Consider the following 19,986-nt stretch of genomic DNA (forward strand, 5'->3'; position numbering starts at 1 on the left):
AGGAAGTCATAAATGTTTATCTCCAACAACACTGCCACATCACTGGGCCCTGACTCCACCTGCAGTAACTTCTCTCCACTGATTCCCTTCATAAACCACATTTAGGGAAATGCTACATTTCATTAGAAATTGCCACCCACCTGCAACAACAGTTTCCTGTTTCTGTTGTTCTTTTACTTTCAAAATAGGAAGATGTTTGTACTTCATTACCTGTTTTCTCCCTCCCCTCCTCTCAATCTTTGTTTGATAATAAATTTCACACAGGAGAAAGTGTTTTTTTCTGCCTCCCTTTCCTCAGTTCTGCAGGCTGGGAAGGGTGTTCTCCAAGTTAACAGAGCTCTGAAAAATAAGCACCAGGTGGTGCTGTGAAGTTGCTGATCACACTTGTTACTCAAACACTGCTGTGAAGGGAAGAGGGTTTGTAGTTGCTCAGAAAAGAAAGCACAAGGTGACAGCTCTTCAAGGCTTCATGGAAAAAGAAATCATCTGGGAAGCAAATTGTGTCAAAGCACACAAATTGCAGTCCTGTATGAGGTTGGCTACTGGAGTAACAGCAAACGATGAGAGGTGTTTTCTGCTTTACCTCACTATTGCTTGATCCAGCAGTGACTTGCCCAGATGGTTCCAGGTATGTTTTAGACAAAAAGCTGGTTGTTAAAGGGAACAAACTCTGAGATGGATCTGACATTCCAATATAGTTACGTAGAATTTTGTGTTTAGTGGTATCAGTGTGTTCTGTTTTGAGGCAGTAAATGCTCTCACCTCTTCGGTTTTGCTGTATGTGAATGTGGCAAAGCTGAGTTACCTCTTCCTGCAGCAGTTCAGGTGATCTGAGTGTGTCCACCCTGCTGGGACAGCCTGTGTTTCCAGGAGTGGAGAGGAGTACCTTGGAAAGCACTGAAAGGATATTCAAATCCCTGGATGTTGTTTGGCATCAGGAAGCACATTGTTATTGTTCCTGCTGCCCAAATTCTCATTAACAGCCACTTTTCCAGCTGGGTGAGGTGCCACATCTCAGATTTCCTCTGTGCACCCAAGACTTGGAGAACAAACGTCCTGCACACCCTGAGCCAGCCCCAGCAATGCACATAACTCTGCTTTTGTTGTTTTCTGCATCCAGAGCTGGGCTGGGATTCTTCCTGACCCAAAAAAGGCCAACAGAAGGGGGAAATTGTAAACCTACTTCTTTTATCTCCCTCTGAAATGGGGGCAATATCAGCAAATGTCAATTGATACCCAAGTCTAAAGGGCAATCTGAGCATCTTGGGAGATGTTTTCATATGACCTTTTTCCAACTAATAGTTTGACAAGAGTTTTTTGTGTTCATCCACTTGTTCCTCTATTGATTGGAAGTCCTGGTGTGTTATCATTCCGGTGTCAGCCAGTTCTGGGAACATTTATCTGTGTAACAGATAGTTCCAGTTAAATATTACTTCTACTGTAATATAAGTAGTGTGGAATAGCTATTTCTGAGGCAGGCTCAGAAATGGGGCTGATCTGTCAGACAGTCATCTTCTTTCTGTTGGTCTCTCCCAGCCTTGGGATAGATGGGGAGTTCGCTGGGAATTTCATCGTCGTTGCTGGGCCTCTGCCCAGCGAGCTGGCAAATCACTTGGGTCTGAAGGACCAAGCGCTGCCCCAGGAGGGTCCTGGCCCTGCTGTGGCTGAAGGACACAGTGCCCTGTGCCAGCAGGATCTCGTGGCCTCAGAGCTGCCCCGGTACCTCTCGCGGCTCCGCAAGGTGGGGGTGACGCACTACAAGGTGTTCCTGCCGTGGGCACGCATCCTGCCCGGGGGCAGAGCCAGCAGGCCGGACGAGGCTCAGGTGCAGTGCCACAGGGTGCTGCTGCAGGCCCTGAATGATGCAGGGCTCAGCCCTGTGCTGGTCCTGTTGCACCAGCGGGTCCCTGATGCCCTGGCCCTGCCCAGGGAACCCGGTGCCTTTGCCGACCTGTTTGTGGAGTACGCCCAGTTCAGCCTCCGTGCCTTTGGGGACCTGGTGGGTGTGTGGCTCACCTTCAGCGACCTGCAGGAGGTCCTGCACAGCCTGCCTTTCCCTGAGCCCCAGCACAGAGCCCAGGCCGTGGCTGCCGCCCACAAAGGGTTTCACAGGATCTTCCATGGACAACACTCGCCAGCAGGTAAGGAGGGTGGGGACGGGGAGGTTTCCATGTTATTATTTTTGTGTACCTCCTCCTGACCCACAAAGGCCAAAAACTTGTTGAAATGTACCTGAAATCATGAAAAAATAAGAAGTCTCCTATGAGATGATCATAGTGTGAGGAGGTCTGCAATATCCTTTGTTTGACTTTCCTCGGAGACACTAGTTTTGCAGTAATTAAATCTAAAACCTACCTGTGTTACACAGAGCAACAGAATTTCACCTCTCTGTGGTGAGTACCTGGGATTTTGCAAGCAGCTCTCCCCTTGGGTCTGCCTTTTCTGGGCTTGGAATTTTTCTGTCAAACAGACAACTGGTAGAGCTGGCTGAGTCATCATTTTTTCCCCCAAATTTTCAATGAATGAATTTATTTTTAATTCCTGCATTTATCAGTCGTATTTTGCTGTACAGTTCACCCTACCTGCTGATAGCCCTTAGAAGTTGCCCAGCTGCTCTCCTGCACCTCCTGTCCCCCCACATTCCTGGCACCCCAGCACCTGAGAACCATTCAGCACAGCATGCTTTAAAAAAAACAACCTATACAACCTCCACAAAGGCATGAAAATTAATGATATTACTTATAATTATGCAGGGAGTGGAAGGGTACATTTATTGACAATTCTTGAACTCTGCCTTTGAGTTTCTCCCTTCAGCTCTCCATTCAGTCACAGTGGATGTTCTGAAATCCCCTGCCCAGGGCACTGTCTGCTCTTCCACAGCTTCAAAGATTTAACACTGATTTTAAATTCACTGCAGTGAACTGTAGTTTTTATTTGTCCTCAATATGTTACTGACAGGCTGCCCCCTCTTCTCTTTCAGGTGCAAAGCTGTCAATTGCTTTAGAACTGGGTGGTGTCTTGGACAGTGTGTCATCAGAACTTTCAGTTTCTCTTCAGGTGACTTCCAAAATTATACAAATTCTGCTTGATTTAACTTGATTTTTATGTATGGGATCAAGTGACTTGTTGCAAGTCTATAAAGATTTTTAAAATTTTAGAGTTTTTTGAGTTTTTAGCAACTGACCAATTGACCAGTTTGGTAAGTTTTACTTACTTCATTAGGCTGATTGTGAGAAGCTCACTGATTTTAAAAGCTGCTTCAGCCTCCTTTCTTGGCTGGTAAGCACTGGTTAAGATACATGCAGAGACATATTTGCTTTCAAAATTGGCAGTTTTAGCTTGAATGACAAGGTGTCCCCAAAAAGTGTATCCATTATCCTTTGCTTTGCACCTACTTAATGCACCACCAAAGACACAGATACTTCATTTTAGATAACTGCTATTTAAAAAATCTGCTGATTGTGTTAAAACACTGAGCTGTGCCAAAAGTGGTGCAGTTGCACAGGGAAGGCACAAGATGAGGAGAAATGAATCTCCACGAAGACAATGAAATCCTTTGTGAAAGATCAGGTTCTCTGTCCATATTCACCCAGAGGATGTGGATGTGAACAAAAGGCAGTGCAGGGTTTTGCTGTGTTCACAACCCTCCCAAATGCAGCACCAGTGCTGTGGGCATGACATTGCAAGGGCTTGAGCAAGGGGATCTGTAGCAATCCATAGGGAGAGAAAAGAAGTTGTGTTAGGTGAGCTGGCCAGAGTAGGAGAGAACCTTGGACTGAAAACTAAACTGAGAGCTTATCAGTTTTCTTCCAACTTTATCAGGTGGTTTAATAAGAGAGTGCAATCTGTTTCCTTGAGCTTGATGACTTCTAGTGGGGCAACACTCGTGGCTTGGAATGATTAAAGATTTCTGAAGTGGACTTTCCCCAGAGGGTTATTGATAAGGCTTGAACCATAGAGTTGCAAAGGTTCCTCTGATTAATCATAGACAGTCCTACTAATTAAGAAATTAACTGTCAGTCTTTAATATTAAATTCATAAAATAATACTAGAATTTAATTTAGCTGTTTTAATGTTGCTTTGTTTAGAAGGAGACATACAAACCAAACCTTCCCACACAGTATCCAGTTTGTGCTCATTATATTGTCCATGTACCCCTATGGGTTCTTACTCCAGCAATGTGTCTTTATCAAACCTTTCACAATTTTATGTATTTTTAATGTAATATCTGCAAACCCCTCCTCTTTTACTCCAGGATGATTCTTTTACTTTTCCTTTTTTCCAGGATTCAGTAGACTTTCTGTCTCTCAGCCTTCAGTACCATTGTGGAAATGAAACAGATTTCTACAAGAAATTAGATGAGTTCCAGGTAACATTATGAAAATTATAACAGCAGACAGCAGACTATAAACAGAAGTGGGATTTCATGTTCCTTGATGCATGTCTGAACAGTCCTGACTTTCTGGGAGGGCTCAGGCAGCAGCTACACCAGGAAGCAGCTGCACAGTCCTCACTTCTCTTTTGTTCCTCTGACGTAGAACAGGCGCTGGGAAGTGCTGGGAAGGATCCTCTTGGTCAGTGCTTGTTCTTAGTGACTGGAATGGCAGAATTCTTCAGTCCAGGACTGAAACACCCTCTCTCTCCCATCCTAAGTGTTTGATAAGCTGTTGGGCTCATACCATCCCACTGAAAGGCTCTGTTAAACTCTAGCATGGGCTCTGCAGTTGTACTCCCAAACTTCACATCCCTCATCAGCAGGGACAGTGCTAGGAATGTTGCTGAGGATGAGTCTGGGAAAGGATTAGACCATGTGCAGCAACAACATCAGGGATGTTGTAGGCTGGTACCTGGCATCAAACCTGTGGGGGTGAACTGTGTTCTTAAACTCCATAAAACAAGAGTCATCCAGGATCTGGGCAGCAAAATAAGGAGCTGCCAGGTGAAATGCAACAAATACCAAGAGTATGGGTTTATGAGCTGGCTGATGCCTCTTTTCATACTATTCTCTGACTTCTGGTTTTACAGAGTGTCTGGAAGGACAAAGAGGTCCTGGTTTTTAGTCTGAAGTTCCTTGACTGTGCTTCCATGGAAGAGAATCCCTTCATACCAGTAGCTTCCATTGTCACAGGTAAGTGGCATTTCAAGCTCTGCATTATAAATTGCAGAGAAAATTCAAAATTGTCCAGTTTAGGCTGTTGCTACTGGATGAAATAACTTTATGGTTTTTTTCATAGCCTTCTTGGAAAGTTAAGGGTGGATGGTGAACGTTAAGGGAAGGGAAGCAGGAAATCTTCCCCAAAGCTTGTTATCATTTTCATCAGCCACAAGTTGTGGCAGGGGAGGTATAAGATGGCACAGCTGCCCAGGGCAGTGGTTGAGTCACATCCCTGGAGGGGCTGGACAGACGTGCAGATGTGGCACCTGGGATGTGGTTTAGTGTTGTTTGGCAGTGCTGGATTAACAGCTGGACTTGATAATCTTAGTGGTCTTTTCCAACCTAAATGATTCAATGATTCTATGATAATTTTTAACATGAACCTGTAAATATCTAATAAAACCCCCAATACTTTTGTTCTAATTAAAACAGCTCTTGGTTATGACGAGCTGTTTCTCCAGGAGTACCTGTTTGTACAAGCAGTGCCTGGTCCGGAGCTGGGACCAAATCCCTCACTTACCATTTGTTTGTTTTCAGCTCTCAATAAAGGAGCAAAACGTACAATTGGGTGTGACATTAATGAGTTCTTGGACTACTTACCTCATGTTTTAAGGTACAGTTTTTGATCTTTAGATCAGATACTTTAATACAATGGTGTCCTCTGGAAACCCATGAGCAGGAAGAGACAGGACAGTTTTTTAGTGGTAAAATCTGTTGTTAGTTGCTTAAAGGGCTGGAAAGGGATCCTTCCTGCTGAGCCCAGTCTCTCCTGATTACAAGCAATCCTCTATCCTGCTACTGATCCTATAATGTAATCCTGTTCCACTCTCTCATCCTTGGTTACCCAAATTGCACCTTCAAGCCAACAGTGGCAAGTACATTTTCCAAGCCTTCTGCTCTTTTCAAGAGCAAAATAGTTATAAGTAAACAAATCCTTCTAGGGGAGAAGCCAACTGGTCCAATGGAAATGTGAGAGATGTCATTGTGCAGGGAGATGCTGAGGATTCCAGAAGCAGGATTGATTAGTTTTAGCTTATCCTGTGGAAACTCAGGAAACAGTTGTAGCCTGTGAAATGACTACGCACTGCAAGGACTTTGTTTGCACCTCTGGCTTTGCTAATGAATTATGAGAACCTCCCTGTGAATGAGGTACCTGGCACTGAGCTGCTCAGCAGTTACCCCCCTGCCCTCCACCCCCATCCCCAGCTGGGTGGCAGCAGCTTGGATTGGTCAGATGGCAGAGGAACTACACCCTGAAGTGCCTTATGTGACCTGAATGGGAAGTAAACAGTTCCTTTATCCTCCATGTTTGCGAGTTCTGTGGCACTGACATTCACCTTGGGGATTTTAACTTCCTTTTTTTCCATTTCCAGCACAAATACTCTACAGGAGAACCCAAGTGCTGATCTTGCCCCTCGCTCCTCCTATCAAACAGTTTGGGAAATGTTTGCTGAACAGTCTGAATTGGAGAGGGATTCTTTTCTCCAGGACGTTTTCCCAAGTGGCTTCCTCTGGGGCACATCCACAGGTGCCTTTAACATTGAAGGAGCTTGGGCAGAGGATGGGAAAGGGGAGAGCATCTGGGATCAGTTTGGGCATGCAGGGCATGTCCACCTCAACCAGACAGCAGACGTGGCTTGTGACAGCTACTACAAAACCAGCTATGATGTTTTCCTGCTCAGGGGCCTTCATCCCCAGCTGTACAAATTCTCTGTGTCCTGGCCTAGGATTTTCCCTGCTGGCACCACGGAGACCATCAGCTCCAAGGGTGTTGATTACTACAATGGGTTAATTGACCGTCTGTTGGACTCTGGCGTGGAGCCCATGGTGACTCTGTTCCACTGGGACCTGCCCCAGGCTCTGCAGGCTCTGGGGGGGTGGCAGAACCACAGCATCATAGATGCCTTTGTCAACTACGCAGACTTCTGCTTTTCCACTTTTGGGGATCGGGTCAAGTTCTGGGTCACATTCCACGAGCCCTGGGTCATCAGCTATGCCGGATATGGCACTGGAGAGCATCCCCCGGGAATCACTGACCCGGGAGCTGCATCTTACAAGGTAGGGACACAGGAGAAACTGGGATCCTGCAGCTACTCTTGTTGGGTTGTTTTCCTCTGATGTTCTGTACTTTAACAACCTTCAAGCCTAACGTGGCCTCTGAGACAACTATTTGCTTGTTGGGTTTATGATAACTTGGCAAAAAATGGGTTTGTTAGTGTAGGCTTGATGTTTTTATTTCATTGTTCTGAAAGCTGGTGTTGATGGGTAGGGAGGTTCTCCAGCTTATTCTAAACCCTACTGCCCTCTGGCTATGATCATTTTGCCAAGGGTTTTTGTTTTGTGTGGAGAGGACATTTTAACATGGCAGTAAACTGGATGTTCAAGGCTTTTTGTGCAAGACAATGTGACACATGTTCCTCTGCTTTCTGCTCCCAGGTGGCTCACACAATTCTCAAGGCTCATGCCAAGGTCTGGCACCTGTATAATGACAAATACCGACCTCAGCAGCTGGGGAAAGTGGGGCTGGTGCTGAACTCAGACTGGGCTGAACCCAGGACTCCGACCAGCTCCGAGGACGTGAGGGCAGCTGAGAGGTACCTGCAGTTCATGCTGGGCTGGTTTGCTCACCCCGTATTTGTCAATGGCGATTACCCAGAGATCCTGAAGGCTCAGATCCAGGAGGTGAACCAGCAGTGCTCCACAACAGTTGCACAGCTGCCTGTGTTTACAGAGGAGGAGAAGTCCTGGGTGAAAGGGACTGCAGACTTTTTTGGTCTTTCCCACTACACTTCCCGCCTGGTCAGTGCCGGGACTGATGGGACCTGCACTCCGGGCTACGAGAGCATTGGGAACTTCTCCGTGCACGTGGATCCTTCTTGGCCACAGGCTGCCTCTTCTTGGGTCCATGTGGTCCCCTGGGGGTTGAGGAGGCTGCTGAAGTTTGTATCCCAGGAATACACCGGGACAAAGGTCCCAATATACATAGCAGGAAATGGTGTGCCCACAGGAGACACGGGGGATCTCCTCAATGACACCCTGCGGGTGGATTATTTCCGACAGTACATCAATGAGGCCCTGAAAGGTATGGAGAAATCGGCTTATTATGTGTTCTTTTTAATCATGGCAACTGGTGGTTTCAGCACTTCTGTGGTGGTTACCTTCAAAACAGCATCACTTGCAGGTGACACGAGGTCAGCTGCCTATTGTGTGGGGAGCGAATGTGCCCTCCCTACCCCAGCCCACCTGGTCTCCACGTATGGAGCTCTCCTTCTCTTTAGAGGTGGGAATAGGTGTTTGATATGTATGGGTTGGTGCAGGCTGGACCCCAAGATCAGTTCATATCCCCCAGCTACCCTGAGGGTGATTTTCTTGCAAGCTCTTGCTTGCGGAGATCTCAGATCAGGGCTGAACTGCCTTTACTGATTAATTGTATATAACTGGCTACACCCTGCACCACTTCAGCTTAGAAATTTCAAGGGGATATTTATATCTCAATCATTTTTAAAAGGTTCAAGTTAATGCTTATATCTTTGCAAGCTGGGTATCAATTTATGTAAAAATGCTCCTAGTGGCTGAAGTTCTGAACAGGAACAGAGATTTGAGATTTCAAACAGAGATTTGACTGATTCTCTTGAGATACACAGAACAATACTGTCAGGAAAACGTTATTAAATATGTTGGTGATCAGCATACAGCATTTGATCTTCTTGACCTGGTTCTCAGCATAGTGCTAGAAGTGTTAAAAGAGCTACAGAAAACGCAGCTCAGCATTGCTGCTCTTTCTCAGCAGAAGTAAAGGAGATGGAGGGCACATGGGAAGTGAACTTTTATGGAAAGAGAGAGATTTAGTGCTTTTTTGTAGACAGTGTGAGGAAGGATGCTGGACTTGCCCCTGCTGGTATTGAATACACTGTTCTGCCTTAGGAACCTCTCCTGTGCTCAGGGAAGAAAGGCAAGTACTAACTACATGAAATGTTTCAGTTTAACTATAGTTAAAGCTAAAATGCACCATATACCTAAATTGATAAAATCTGCTTGAAAACAACACAGGGAAAGGGATACCAGTGGCACCAGAGTCCTGTACTCAAACATCTCTTGAGTAATACTTCTGTTCTCACACATTTTTATCACTAAGCATTTGTCCAGCTTCTATTAGAGTCTGACTGTTTTTCTTGCCTTATAACTCTTAATTGTTTGGGAGTTTTTTTACCTAAGAACCCACTTGTAGGTGTTTGGATTGTCACAGCACCCTCAGCTGTGGTGCTGGTCATGCTGAGCTGTGTTCAGGGAACATTCCAGTGGGTAACAGTGTGTGCTGTTGTGTCTGTGACAGCGGTGAAACTCGACGCCGTCGATGTTCGGTCGTACGTGGCTCGGTCCCTGGTTGATGGCTTTGAAGGCCCAGGGGGTTACAGCCTCAGGTTTGGGCTGCACCACGTGGACTTTGAAGACAGCAACAGACCAAGGACTCCCAAGGCATCTGCTTATTTCTATTCCAGTGTTATTGATAAAAATGGTTTTCCATCGGAAGCCTCGGGAGGATCTTCTACACCAGCTGTGTTTGACCGACCCATGCCATCCAAGTTGCCAAATTTGCCAGCATCGGAAGTTCCCTCCAAGGCAAAGGTTGTCTGGGAGAAGTTTTCATCTCAGAGTGACTTTGAAAGAGACCTGTACTTTTATGGGACATTCCCAGAGGACTTTACGTGGGGAGTGTCTTCCTCTGCCTACCAGATTGAGGGGGGCTGGGATGCTGATGGCAAGGGGCCCAGCATCTGGGACACCTTCACCCATGTCCCAGGGAATATAAAGAATAATGATACTGGGGACATTGCTTGTGACAGCTACCACAAGGTGGAGGAAGATGTTTACCTGCTGAGAGCCTTAGGTGTAAAGAACTATCGTTTCTCCCTGTCCTGGCCTCGAATTTTCCCCACTGGAAGGAACAACTCAATCAACAGCCATGGGGTTGACTACTACAACCGTCTCATTGATGGGCTGGTTGCAAACAACATCACTCCAATTGTCACTCTCTACCACTGGGACCTGCCCCAGGCTCTCCAGGACATTGGTGGCTGGGACAGCAGTGCCATGATTGACCTGTTTGACAGTTTCGCAGACTTCTGTTTCCAGACTTTCGGGGACAGGGTGAAGTTCTGGATCACGTTCAATGAGCCCCAAATCATTGCCTGGTTGGGTTATGGCCCTGGGACGTTCCCACCCAATGTGCAGGACCCTGGCAGTGCTCCCTACAGGGTTGCCCACATCCTGCTGAAGGCCCACGCCAGAGTGTACCACACCTACGATGACAAATACAGGCCCAGCCAGGGCGGGGTCATCGCCCTGTGCCCCCACATCAACTGGGCAGAGCCCAAGTCACTCAGCGACCCCAGGGACATCGAGGCTGCAGACAGGTACCTGCAGTTCCTGCTGGGCTGGTTTGCACACCCCATCTTCAAAAACGGGGACTACCCCGAGGCCATGAAGTGGGCAGTGGGGAACAGGAGCGAGCTGCAGGGGCTGCCAGCATCGCGCCTGCCAGCGTTCACCGCCGAGGAGCGCGAGTACATCCGCGGCACTGCCGACGTGTTCTGCTTTAACACCTACACCTCCAAAATCGTCACCCACTCTACCACCCGCCTCAAGCCCTTCTCCTACGAGTATGACCAGGGGGTTTCAATCAGCATTGACAGCTCCTGGCCCTCCTCAGCTGTCAGTGGCTATCGGGCCGTGGCTTGGGGGCTCCGGAGGGCCCTGAACTGGATCAAGGAGGAGTATGGAAATCCCCCAATATACATCATTGAGAATGGGGTGGGCATAAAGACCAAGTCAGATGTTGATGACAACACCAGGATATTTTACCACAAAACATACATTGATGAAGCTTTAAAAGGTACCAGTGTTTGCTTTTCTTCTCTTGGTGTCGTGTGTCTCCTTTCCAGGGTTGTGGTTACTTCATTCCTCTGGAATCGTTTTTAAAAGTGTAACCTTCCCTGAAGGTTTTTAAACTGAGATTGGATATAGCACTGAGTGCCATGATCTGGTAAAGGGACTGAAGTTGGACCATGGGTTGGACTTGATGATCTCAGAGGTCTTTTTCAACCCAAATGATTCTATGATTTTATGCTTCTAATACCAGGCTTTAAATATTCTGAACACAATTAAACATAGTGTTTCTTTGTATGATCATCTTTGCATGGCCATTTGTGCTTTGTGTCCTCCAGCTGTGAAGAGTCTCTTACTGATCCTGCAGAAGCTGGAAGGCTGTGTGTGCTTGCTTGGGAATTCCTTGGGGTTCATCCCATGTGTGACTGTGCCATTAATGCCCTTCCATCTGTTTCTGGTCTTTCAGCCTACAAATTAGATGGTGTTAATCTGAAAGGATACAACGCCTGGTCTTTCATGGACAACTTTGAGTGGCGGGACGGTTATGATCCCAGGTTTGGATTGCTCCAGGTGGACTTTGACAATCCCAACAGGCCCAGGACTGTGAAGCGCTCTGCCGTGTACTATGCAGACATCATCCGCAGCAACGGCATCCCGCTGCCCCGGGAGGAGCAGTTCCTGTATGGAGAGTTCCCAAAGAACTTTCTGTGGAGTGTGGCCACTGCAGCATACCAGGTCAGGAGGCTCTTGGATATCTGTGAACAGTTAATTCATTTTGGATGAGACACCTGCAGCTGTTGTAACTTTGGGTTTAGCGTAGCAACTGCTGTGAAAGGGGGAACTTGAAAGTGTTTAAGGGCATGGTTGTACCACAGGAAGTGGGACAGCAGCCTGGGCTTCTCAGGAGGCAGCCAACACAGGGCAGCAGGTGAGCTGCAACGCTGCCTGCTCTGGGACATTGAGCTGCAACACTGCCTGCTCTGGGACATTGTACTTGGCTGATGTGTCTTGCCTTGAGGCCCAAGACGTCTTGCTGGTTTGGTACAGAAAAAACACTTGTATTTCTAGTCTTAAGCTGATAAGTCAAAGCATTGTGTGGCACCACGAAGATTATCAGTGTGAGTTCTTTGTTGGGCCAAGATGTAAATTTAGGGGTTACTGACAATTTCCCCCCATCTTCAATTGCAGATTGAGGGAGGGTGGAGAGCAGATGGGAAAGGACTCAGCATTTGGGACAAATACGCACACACTCCCCTGAGAATCAGCAACGATGACACTGGAGATGTTGCCTGTGACAGCTACCACAGGATTGAGGAGGATGTGGAAATGCTGAAAAGCCTCAAGGTGTCTCACTATCGCTTTTCCATCTCCTGGCCTCGTGTTCTCCCAGATGGGACCACCAGGTACATCAATGAAATGGGACTGAACTACTATGAAAGGCTCATCGATGCCCTTCTGGCAGCCAACATTAAGCCTCAGGTAAGTCAAACCTGTAACTAAAAACCAGCAGAACCCAAGCTGGATTCTCAGAGCCATGTGTGCATTTCCATCCACACCCTCCTTCCCAGAGAAGTTGTTTTTCATTGGTTTTCATCGTGTTCTGCAAAGAAACAAGGGGGGTTGCATGAACAAATGAACTGGGAACAGGGGTATTTTTACTCAGGAGGGTCACAGTCACCTTGCTGGGTGTTTCCAATTACCTTCTATCCCTCATCTCGCTGGAAGCAGAGTCCACAAGGACCCACACAGTGATCTTTCCAGACACTGAGGTGAGGCTGACCAACCCATGGTTCCCAGGATCTTCCTTCTTGCCTTTCCTGGAGACAGGTGTAACACTGTTCTTTTCTCAGGAGCCAGGAATCTCCACGTACAAATGTCACATACAACGGACAGTGATCTCAGCACTGCCCCACTCAGCTCTCTCAGCACTGCTGAGTGAATCTGACCTGTCCCCACAGTCCCCAACAGCCCAGACAGGTGGCTCTGTGGGACTGTTTCACCTGAGAGTCAGTGCTGGTACAGCAGTTCTTCACTGACAAATTCTTGCTGTCACAAGGTGATTGTTGGTGAAAGCTCCATCTTCACCATCAGGCAGTCCTTAGAGTCTCAGTCATTTCCCCATAGCCTAAAGAAACTGAAACAGTGGCAAAAAGGTATTTACTATTTATTGATCTATTATTTATTTAATTATTGAGTGCATGAGATGTGTGTGAGTGCATGACTGATCCCTGAAAACTCAATCACTGTTAGGAACAGGTGGCTGCAGATCAAAGCACAGTTTATTTGTGTTCTCAAATGAGTCTGGGTTACTGCCCTTATTTCCAAGAGTAAGACTGACTGGTTGAGTCCTTTTTCTTGCTGTCTTTTCCCACAGGTAACTCTCTATCACTGGGACCTCCCACAGGCGCTGCAGGATGTCGGTGGGTGGGAGAACGATACAATAATTCAGAGGTTTAAGGAATATGCTGAGCTCCTTTTCCAGAGACTGGGAGATAAAGTGAAATTTTGGATAACCCTCAATGAACCCTACAACGCTGCATATCTTGGCTATGGTGTTGGCACAGCTGCTCCAGGTAGGACTGCTGGGCACCAGCTCAGAGCCTTCTCAGCACTGTGGGCACAGCTGGTTTGTGCTGCAGCAGAGCAGGTGCTGGGGGCTTGCAGAGGTGCACAAGGAAGGAGGTGTGGTGTGGATGGATAGATGGGGTTTGGATTGCTGTGCTGTGGTGCATAGGCCCTTCTTTCCCCCTGCCTTTCACCTCCAAGATCCATCCTCCTCCTTCAGCTCCTCTAACCCAGCACTCGCCTGCAGCCTCTGGATTGCACTTGCTGCCTGTAGCAGATCCCACTTCCAGACCAGCTCCAGAGACTGGTTTCAGCTCAGGGCACCAGGTGCTGCACACTGATGGACGGTTCTGGGTATCCTGGGGGCTGTGTTAGCCTGGGAAACAGCTATGAGACAGCTGGGAAGGGCTGCTCCAGTGCCTGTGCTGCCTCTGTCCCTGCAGGAGTCTCCACCCGGCCGGGACGAGCGCCCTATGTGGTGGGACACAACCTGATAAAGGCCCATGCTGAGGTCTGGCACCTCTACAACGAGACCTACCGGGCCAGGCAGGGAGGGCTGATCTCCATCACCATCAGCTCTGACTGGGCAGAGCCACGGAACCCTCACAGCCAGGAGGACATCGAGGCCTCCAGACGGTTCGTGCAGGTACGCACAGCCCTGGTCACGGCTCTCCTGCTGCCCCTGGGCTTGTTCACGGGGTCCCTCCGGGTGCTGGACTTGCCCAGAACCCAGGGCAGCATCTGGCTGAAGGAACAGCATGAGCCAGAGGCATCACTGCAAGGAAATGTCTCTCTCCTGTGTGGGCTCATCAAGGATGCAACAGAAATAAGACAAAGTGTGGTTGCAGTGGCAAAAGCTCATTAAATTTACTGGTGTAACCTGAGCACTGCTGGGTATCCATGGGCCTGTTTGGTGTAAATTCAGCTGTCACCTATAAAGCAGCACAGGATGGAGAAATGGTGAAATCCCTTGTTTTGATACATCATTTTCCTCCCTTATTTCTTGGTTTAGTTTTATCTAGGTTGGTTTGCTCATCCCATTTTCAAGAATGGCGACTATAATGAAGTGATGAAGAGCAGGATTCGGGAGCGCAGTCTGGCTCAGGGGCTCAGCCAGTCCCGGTAAGAGCCCAGGCACATCCTGCTTCCGTTTCACTTGCTGTGTCAGACCTGCAGCTTCTCTGGGAGAAGTGCCACATCTCAATGATTCTGTCGCAGTGTTACTGTCCAAAGCTTGTTGTATCCTCACAGACAACTTCAGTGAACATTTTCATAGAATCACAGGATGGTTTGAGTGGGAAGGGACCTTGAGACCATGTAGTTCCACAGCAGGGGGATTTGCCTGTTCTTGTCTTTGCTTCGTTTACAAACTAAATTTACTAATTTAACATATCTTTGGGGTAACAAGATGGCAGCTCTGTGATACAGGGAATGTCCTGCCTTAGACACAGAACTTCACCTGATAACTGGTAAATTTGTTTTAACTTCTCTTGGAACTACGTTCTCAACTTGAACACTGAGAACTCATCAGTCCCCTTGAATTATGTTTCTTTCCATCCCCCATTCCCAGTTTCTCCCATTTCTTCCCATGTTCCTCCAGAAGGATCATGGTACCTCCTCCTTATGCCTGTGGTGCTGGTCTCAGCATTACATGTGCAGTGTGTTCAAGGTGTGTTCTCTGCTTTCTCTTGCAGGCTTCCAGAGTTTACTGAAAGTGAAAAACAAAGAATTAGAGGCACCTATGACTACTTTGGTCTGAATCATTATACCACAGTTTTGGCGTACAACCTCAACTTCCCTAGGGCAGTTCAGTCGTATGACTCTGACAGGTAAGAGGTGAAGTAAATTACTGGTAAAGTAAAATCTGCAAACCTGGAGCCTGGGCCAACTGACAAGTGCAAATTGATAGCAAGTCCAGCTGTGAGACAGGTATTTAAAGCTGTTACAACCAGTACTAGGGGAAATAGCCCCCTACAGCACCTGTGGGGATGTTATTTTCATGAGTAACAGGAGTCTTCAGAGAATAACACGGAAAATTAGAGGATTTGCTAATGGGAGGAATATGCACTTGTGAGTTTCCCAGTGGTTTGGGATCAGCTGTAGACAGGGTTTTTTATCCCATTTCCTGCCTCCTGTCTGCAGTTTGAACTGTGAGGTTATCCTGCATTATGGATACTGCTCCATTTGCTGTTAAGCAGTTTTAGGTCCTTCACCACATTGGATAAATGTGATGTGTTGGGTTGAGCTGGCAAAGTGCCAACTGCCCAACAGAGAGAAAAGGTCCCCCAACTAGGGGGAAAGGAGGGAGAGTCAAAAAAACCCAAAACCTGAAGTAGCAAGCTTCTTATATTATACAAAAGAAAGACAATTAAAAACAGAATATGATGTAATACATATATATACAAATGTGAGAAAAGAAAACCAGACTAACAACAATAACTACCAAGTCACCCAACCAAATAATACAGATTTCAAACCCCACAAAACCTCCCAACAACTCTTCCACAGAAAACTCCCAGCAAGAGAGGATAAAAATTGACAAGAAAATGTTCCCCTCCCTGGATAACACAGCAGGGATGGCAGCAAGGCCTGATCTTGGCAGAGGCAGAGCAGTGCATCTTTACAGGTCCAAGGCAAAGGGCAAAAGAGACAGAAGCTCCTCCTCGCTCTCTTTTTATACTTCTTGACACTTCTTGATGATGTCAGATGATATGAAATACCTCTTTGGTTGCTTACATCAGGTGATGCTTGTCCCTTCTGATCTATGTCACATCCTTTGGGCCTGCTAAATTGAGGCCTAAAGACAAAACTACCACATGTGGCTTCATGGTTAAGTATATATAACTCAAGATTTTTTATTTAGATACTTAATTTCATTCCCCAGATTCAAAAGGTAAAGAGTAGGAGCTTACTAGTTTTCCTGATGGGAACAAAAGTTATGGTGGGACTACCCCTGGGGGTGAATGCTCTGCTTCCTGAGAGGTTTCCACAGGGAACATACAAAATTGTTTTAACTTTCCTTTGCTGCTGCATCTCAGCCTCTGTGGTTCTAGACCTGTAGGACACTGGGGTCAGTCTTGCAGTTCCTGCCACTTCAGAGCTCAGGGCCCCGCTGGGGCTGCTGCTGCTCACAGCCCTAAAAACAGAATTACAGAATGCCAGAATGAGTTTCAGGAGCATAGTATTTGTACACTACTGATGCTGGACAACTTTCTGTGAAACTGAACACAGAATCCCAGACTATTCTGAGTTGGAAGGGACCCACAAGGATCATCAAGTCCAACTCTTAAGTCAGTGGCCCACACAGGGGATTGAACCCATGACATTGGCATTATTACAGCCAAGTTTTAACCAACTGAGCTAATCTCAGGGTCACTCACAGGTGTTTTTTGTAGAGAACATTACTCATGCTTTGCTTTACAATCACATTCTGTGTAAATAAGCTACAGCTGAGGATGTTATGGCTCCAAGTCTTGTACACTGACACCAACTCTATACTTTTCAACATACCATGCAGTGCTTGAGCATGTACAATTCCCTTTACACCTACATACAGGAATGCAAGACTGAGCCCAGTGTCCTACAGGTCTAGCACCACAGAGGCCGAGATGCAGCAGCAAGGGGAGGTTAGGAAAAGGGAAAGGTTCTCCCCATTGTCTCCTCCTCCGCAGGGGCGTCGCCTCGGTGAGCGACCGCAGCTGGCTGGGCTCAGGCTCCACCTGGCTGAAAGTGACACCCTTCGGCTTCCGGAAGATCCTGAGGTGGATAAAGGAGGAGTACAACAACCCCCCCATTTATGTGACTGAGAATGGGATCTCGGAAAGGGGAGCCTTTGTCTTCAACGACACCCAGCGAATTCATTACTACCGGGCCTACATTAACGAGGCGCTGAAAGGTAGGAGGATAAAGCAAGAGCCGAAACACACACTCATAGGAGTTTACTGAATCCATGTCCAAGAGCCTTAGGGCTCGCCAAGGACTGCCCATGGATAGAATCATAGAATCGATTGGGTTGGAAAAGACCTCCGAGATCATCAAGTCCAACCCTGGGTCCAACTCCAGTCCCTTTACCAGATCATGGCACTCAGTGCCATGGCCAAGCTCAGTTTAAAAACCTCCAGGGATGGGGAATCCACCTCCTCTCTGGACAGCCCATTCCAATGCCTGAGCACTCTCTCTGCAAAGGATTTTTTTCTGATCTCCAATTTAAATTTCCCCTGGCAGAGCTTGAGCCCGTGCCCCCTTGTCCTATTGCTGAGTGCCTGGGAGAAGAGACCAACCCCCACCTGGCCAGAACTTCCCTTCAGGTAGTTCTAGACAGTGATGAGGTCACCTCTGAGCCTCCTCTTCTCCAGGCTAAACACCCCCAGCTCCCTCAGCCTCTCCCCATAGGACTTGTGCTCGAGTCAATACTGTGCCAGAAAAGGTGCTGGAAGGAGGAACAAACCCTGGGTTTCGTAGGGTAACTGCAGGTTCCCTGATTAGCTGCACCTGGCAAGAGAAAGAACTACTGATCAACACCTATTTTGGCTTCTAGTTTGACTACTGCTGTGTCTAAAAACTGCATCTTTTTTAAAAAAACAGTCAAAACCAACCCCCAAACTAGTTTCAATTACATCAGTGCTCAGGCAACTTCAGGAAGGGGCTTTTTCAGTTTGCTTTTCTGGCACACTGGGAACTGCCAGCAGGGTGTTCAGAAGGGCCCATTTACTGCCTTGTAGCTGCGAGGCCCCACAAACAGTGGTTGATGGCTTTTCTTCTCTGTCCCCAAACATTTGTTTCTTGGACAAAAGCTTTGCTTTTTGGGGCAGAGAGAAGCAGTCTCCAGTAGTGGGCACTGAATGAACTGCCCTGCCTGTAACGTGGCAGCTGAACTACTACAAAGCAACTGAGTTCAGTCTCACAGGAGACAGGTGGGCACAGGGAGAACAAACCCAGTGAGGAGGTGGGGCAGGTGTGGGTGTTGTGGAGCAGTGGCCAAGGGGTGGTACCTCCTGTCCACTGGCTGCACAGCACACTGAGCTGTTCCCTCTGCTCCTGCCCCAGCCGTGGTGCTCGATGGTGTTGACCTGCGAGGCTACACCGCATGGACACTGATGGACAACTTTGAGTGGGCCGTGGGCTTTGCCGAGAGGTTTGGGCTCTACCACGTGGATTACACAGACCCCGCCCTGCCGCGGCGCCCCAAGGCCTCTGCCAGGTACTACTCCCAGATCGTCAGCTGCAATGGGTTTCCAGACCCAGCAACAGGCCCACATCCCTGTCTGGAGCTGGAGCCGGAGCCAGAAGGTAAGCGAGGCAGGGGGAATCATGTGCTTGCAGCTGGTTCTAATCCCAAAAGATCTCCATGATCCACAGCCTTTGAAGACACCACCATTTTCTGCAATATTCTTTTTAGGGGCTGTAGTAGTGCACTGAGGACATCAACCAGGTGGAGTGATGTCACTTGTGTGTGCAAAAACCAGACTAATGCCTGACTCTTGTGCACAGCACCTCAACACACACCTGTCTCCAACATGTAGCTTACTCCTTTAGACTTCTCTCTTACTAACGGAACTGCCCAGGACGTTACCCAAACTTCACAGGCATTACTCCCACATTTTTTCTAAACAGTTTTGAGTACTTTGCATGAACCAGTGTTCTGGGAAGCCTTTGGAAATAGAGATTCTTTGTGGTTTGTTTTCTGAACTAGGGGAATACAGTGAACTGCAGGCAGTGTTAGTGTGGGGGTCTGGGGTGACCAGGGCTGCCTGGGAATACTCCCCTGTACTGTCAGGAGTTGCCCCACCAGCCTCAGCTGTGCCCATGCTCTGAGCCAGTGTCCATCCCTGACCCCCCAGAATGAGGGCCCTGCCAGAGCTGAGCCGTGTGGAGGCAGCAGCAGCACCCAGGTCCTGCACTAACCCCCTCTTACTGTTTGCAGTGACACCACCAGACCCCACTCCAGGAGCAGCTGACACCGTGAGCTTCTTGGGACTGGATTTGACAGCCCAGAATGCAGAAATAGCACTGTATGTGCTTTTTGCTCTATCAGGAGTTGGAGCCTTGGCAGTGGCTGTCTTTGCATACAAATATGGAAAATTATCCAAAAGATCCCGTAAGCAATCACACATGGAACTGAGACATAAACTGTAACATTTCCACTTGCTCTACTGCAGCCTTGTGTCTTCCCTGGGAGGTGGCTCCCAAGCACTGTTGTTTGCTTTCCAGCTTTAAAATGGGGAGGAAAATATTTCTCCACAGGCATTAAAAATTTGATTTCTTAAAGACCAGAGAAAAAGTGTGTGTTGGTACCTGCACAGAAGGTTTCTGAACTTCAGCTGGCATCTGTTCTTGCTTCATCATCTTCACGGGATTCAAGAGGAGCTCCCAGAAGCTTC

The 19,986-nt window shown here is 47.7% G+C and overlaps 1 protein-coding gene across 2 annotated transcripts; it reads left to right on the forward strand.

Annotated features, from left to right (window-relative positions):
• The first annotated feature begins 1,486 nt into the window (after positions 1-1,486).
• On the forward strand, positions 1,487-19,839 carry LCT (lactase). 2 transcript variants are annotated; one of them, XM_071562229.1, is made up of 17 exons: positions 1,487-2,141; positions 2,981-3,057; positions 4,286-4,369; positions 5,026-5,128; positions 5,693-5,768; positions 6,529-7,213; positions 7,592-8,237; positions 9,489-11,048; positions 11,508-11,776; positions 12,230-12,520; positions 13,416-13,614; positions 14,050-14,252; positions 14,619-14,728; positions 15,301-15,435; positions 17,278-17,501; positions 18,653-18,895; positions 19,530-19,839. In XM_071562229.1, the coding sequence occupies exons 1-17, from the start codon at positions 1,487-1,489 to the stop codon at positions 19,739-19,741; spliced, it is 5,772 nt and encodes a 1,923-aa protein (XP_071418330.1). In that variant the 3' UTR covers positions 19,742-19,839. The 2 variants fall into 2 exon arrangements, with proteins under 2 accessions (XP_071418330.1, XP_071418329.1); XM_071562228.1 differs by having other exon boundaries at positions 5,693-5,752; positions 6,507-7,213.
• Positions 19,840-19,986: the final 147 nt, after the last annotated feature.

This window comes from Pithys albifrons, chromosome 8, assembly GCF_047495875.1.
Source record: "Pithys albifrons albifrons isolate INPA30051 chromosome 8, PitAlb_v1, whole genome shotgun sequence".
Lineage (NCBI taxonomy): Eukaryota > Metazoa > Chordata > Aves > Passeriformes > Thamnophilidae > Pithys > Pithys albifrons.

Bases quoted from the DNA above. Each gene is read 5' to 3' on its own strand.
- LCT (XM_071562228.1), top strand. From the start codon at position 1,487: ATGGGGCTGATCTGTCAGACAGTCATCTTCTTTCTGTTGGTCTCTCCC. The intron at 4,370-5,025 runs GTAACATTATGA...CTGGTTTTACAG, and splicing joins AGAAATTAGATGAGTTCCAG to AGTGTCTGGAAGGACAAAGA. The intron at 5,753-6,506 runs TACCTCATGTTT...TGGGGATTTTAA, and splicing joins TAATGAGTTCTTGGACTACT to CTTCCTTTTTTTCCATTTCC.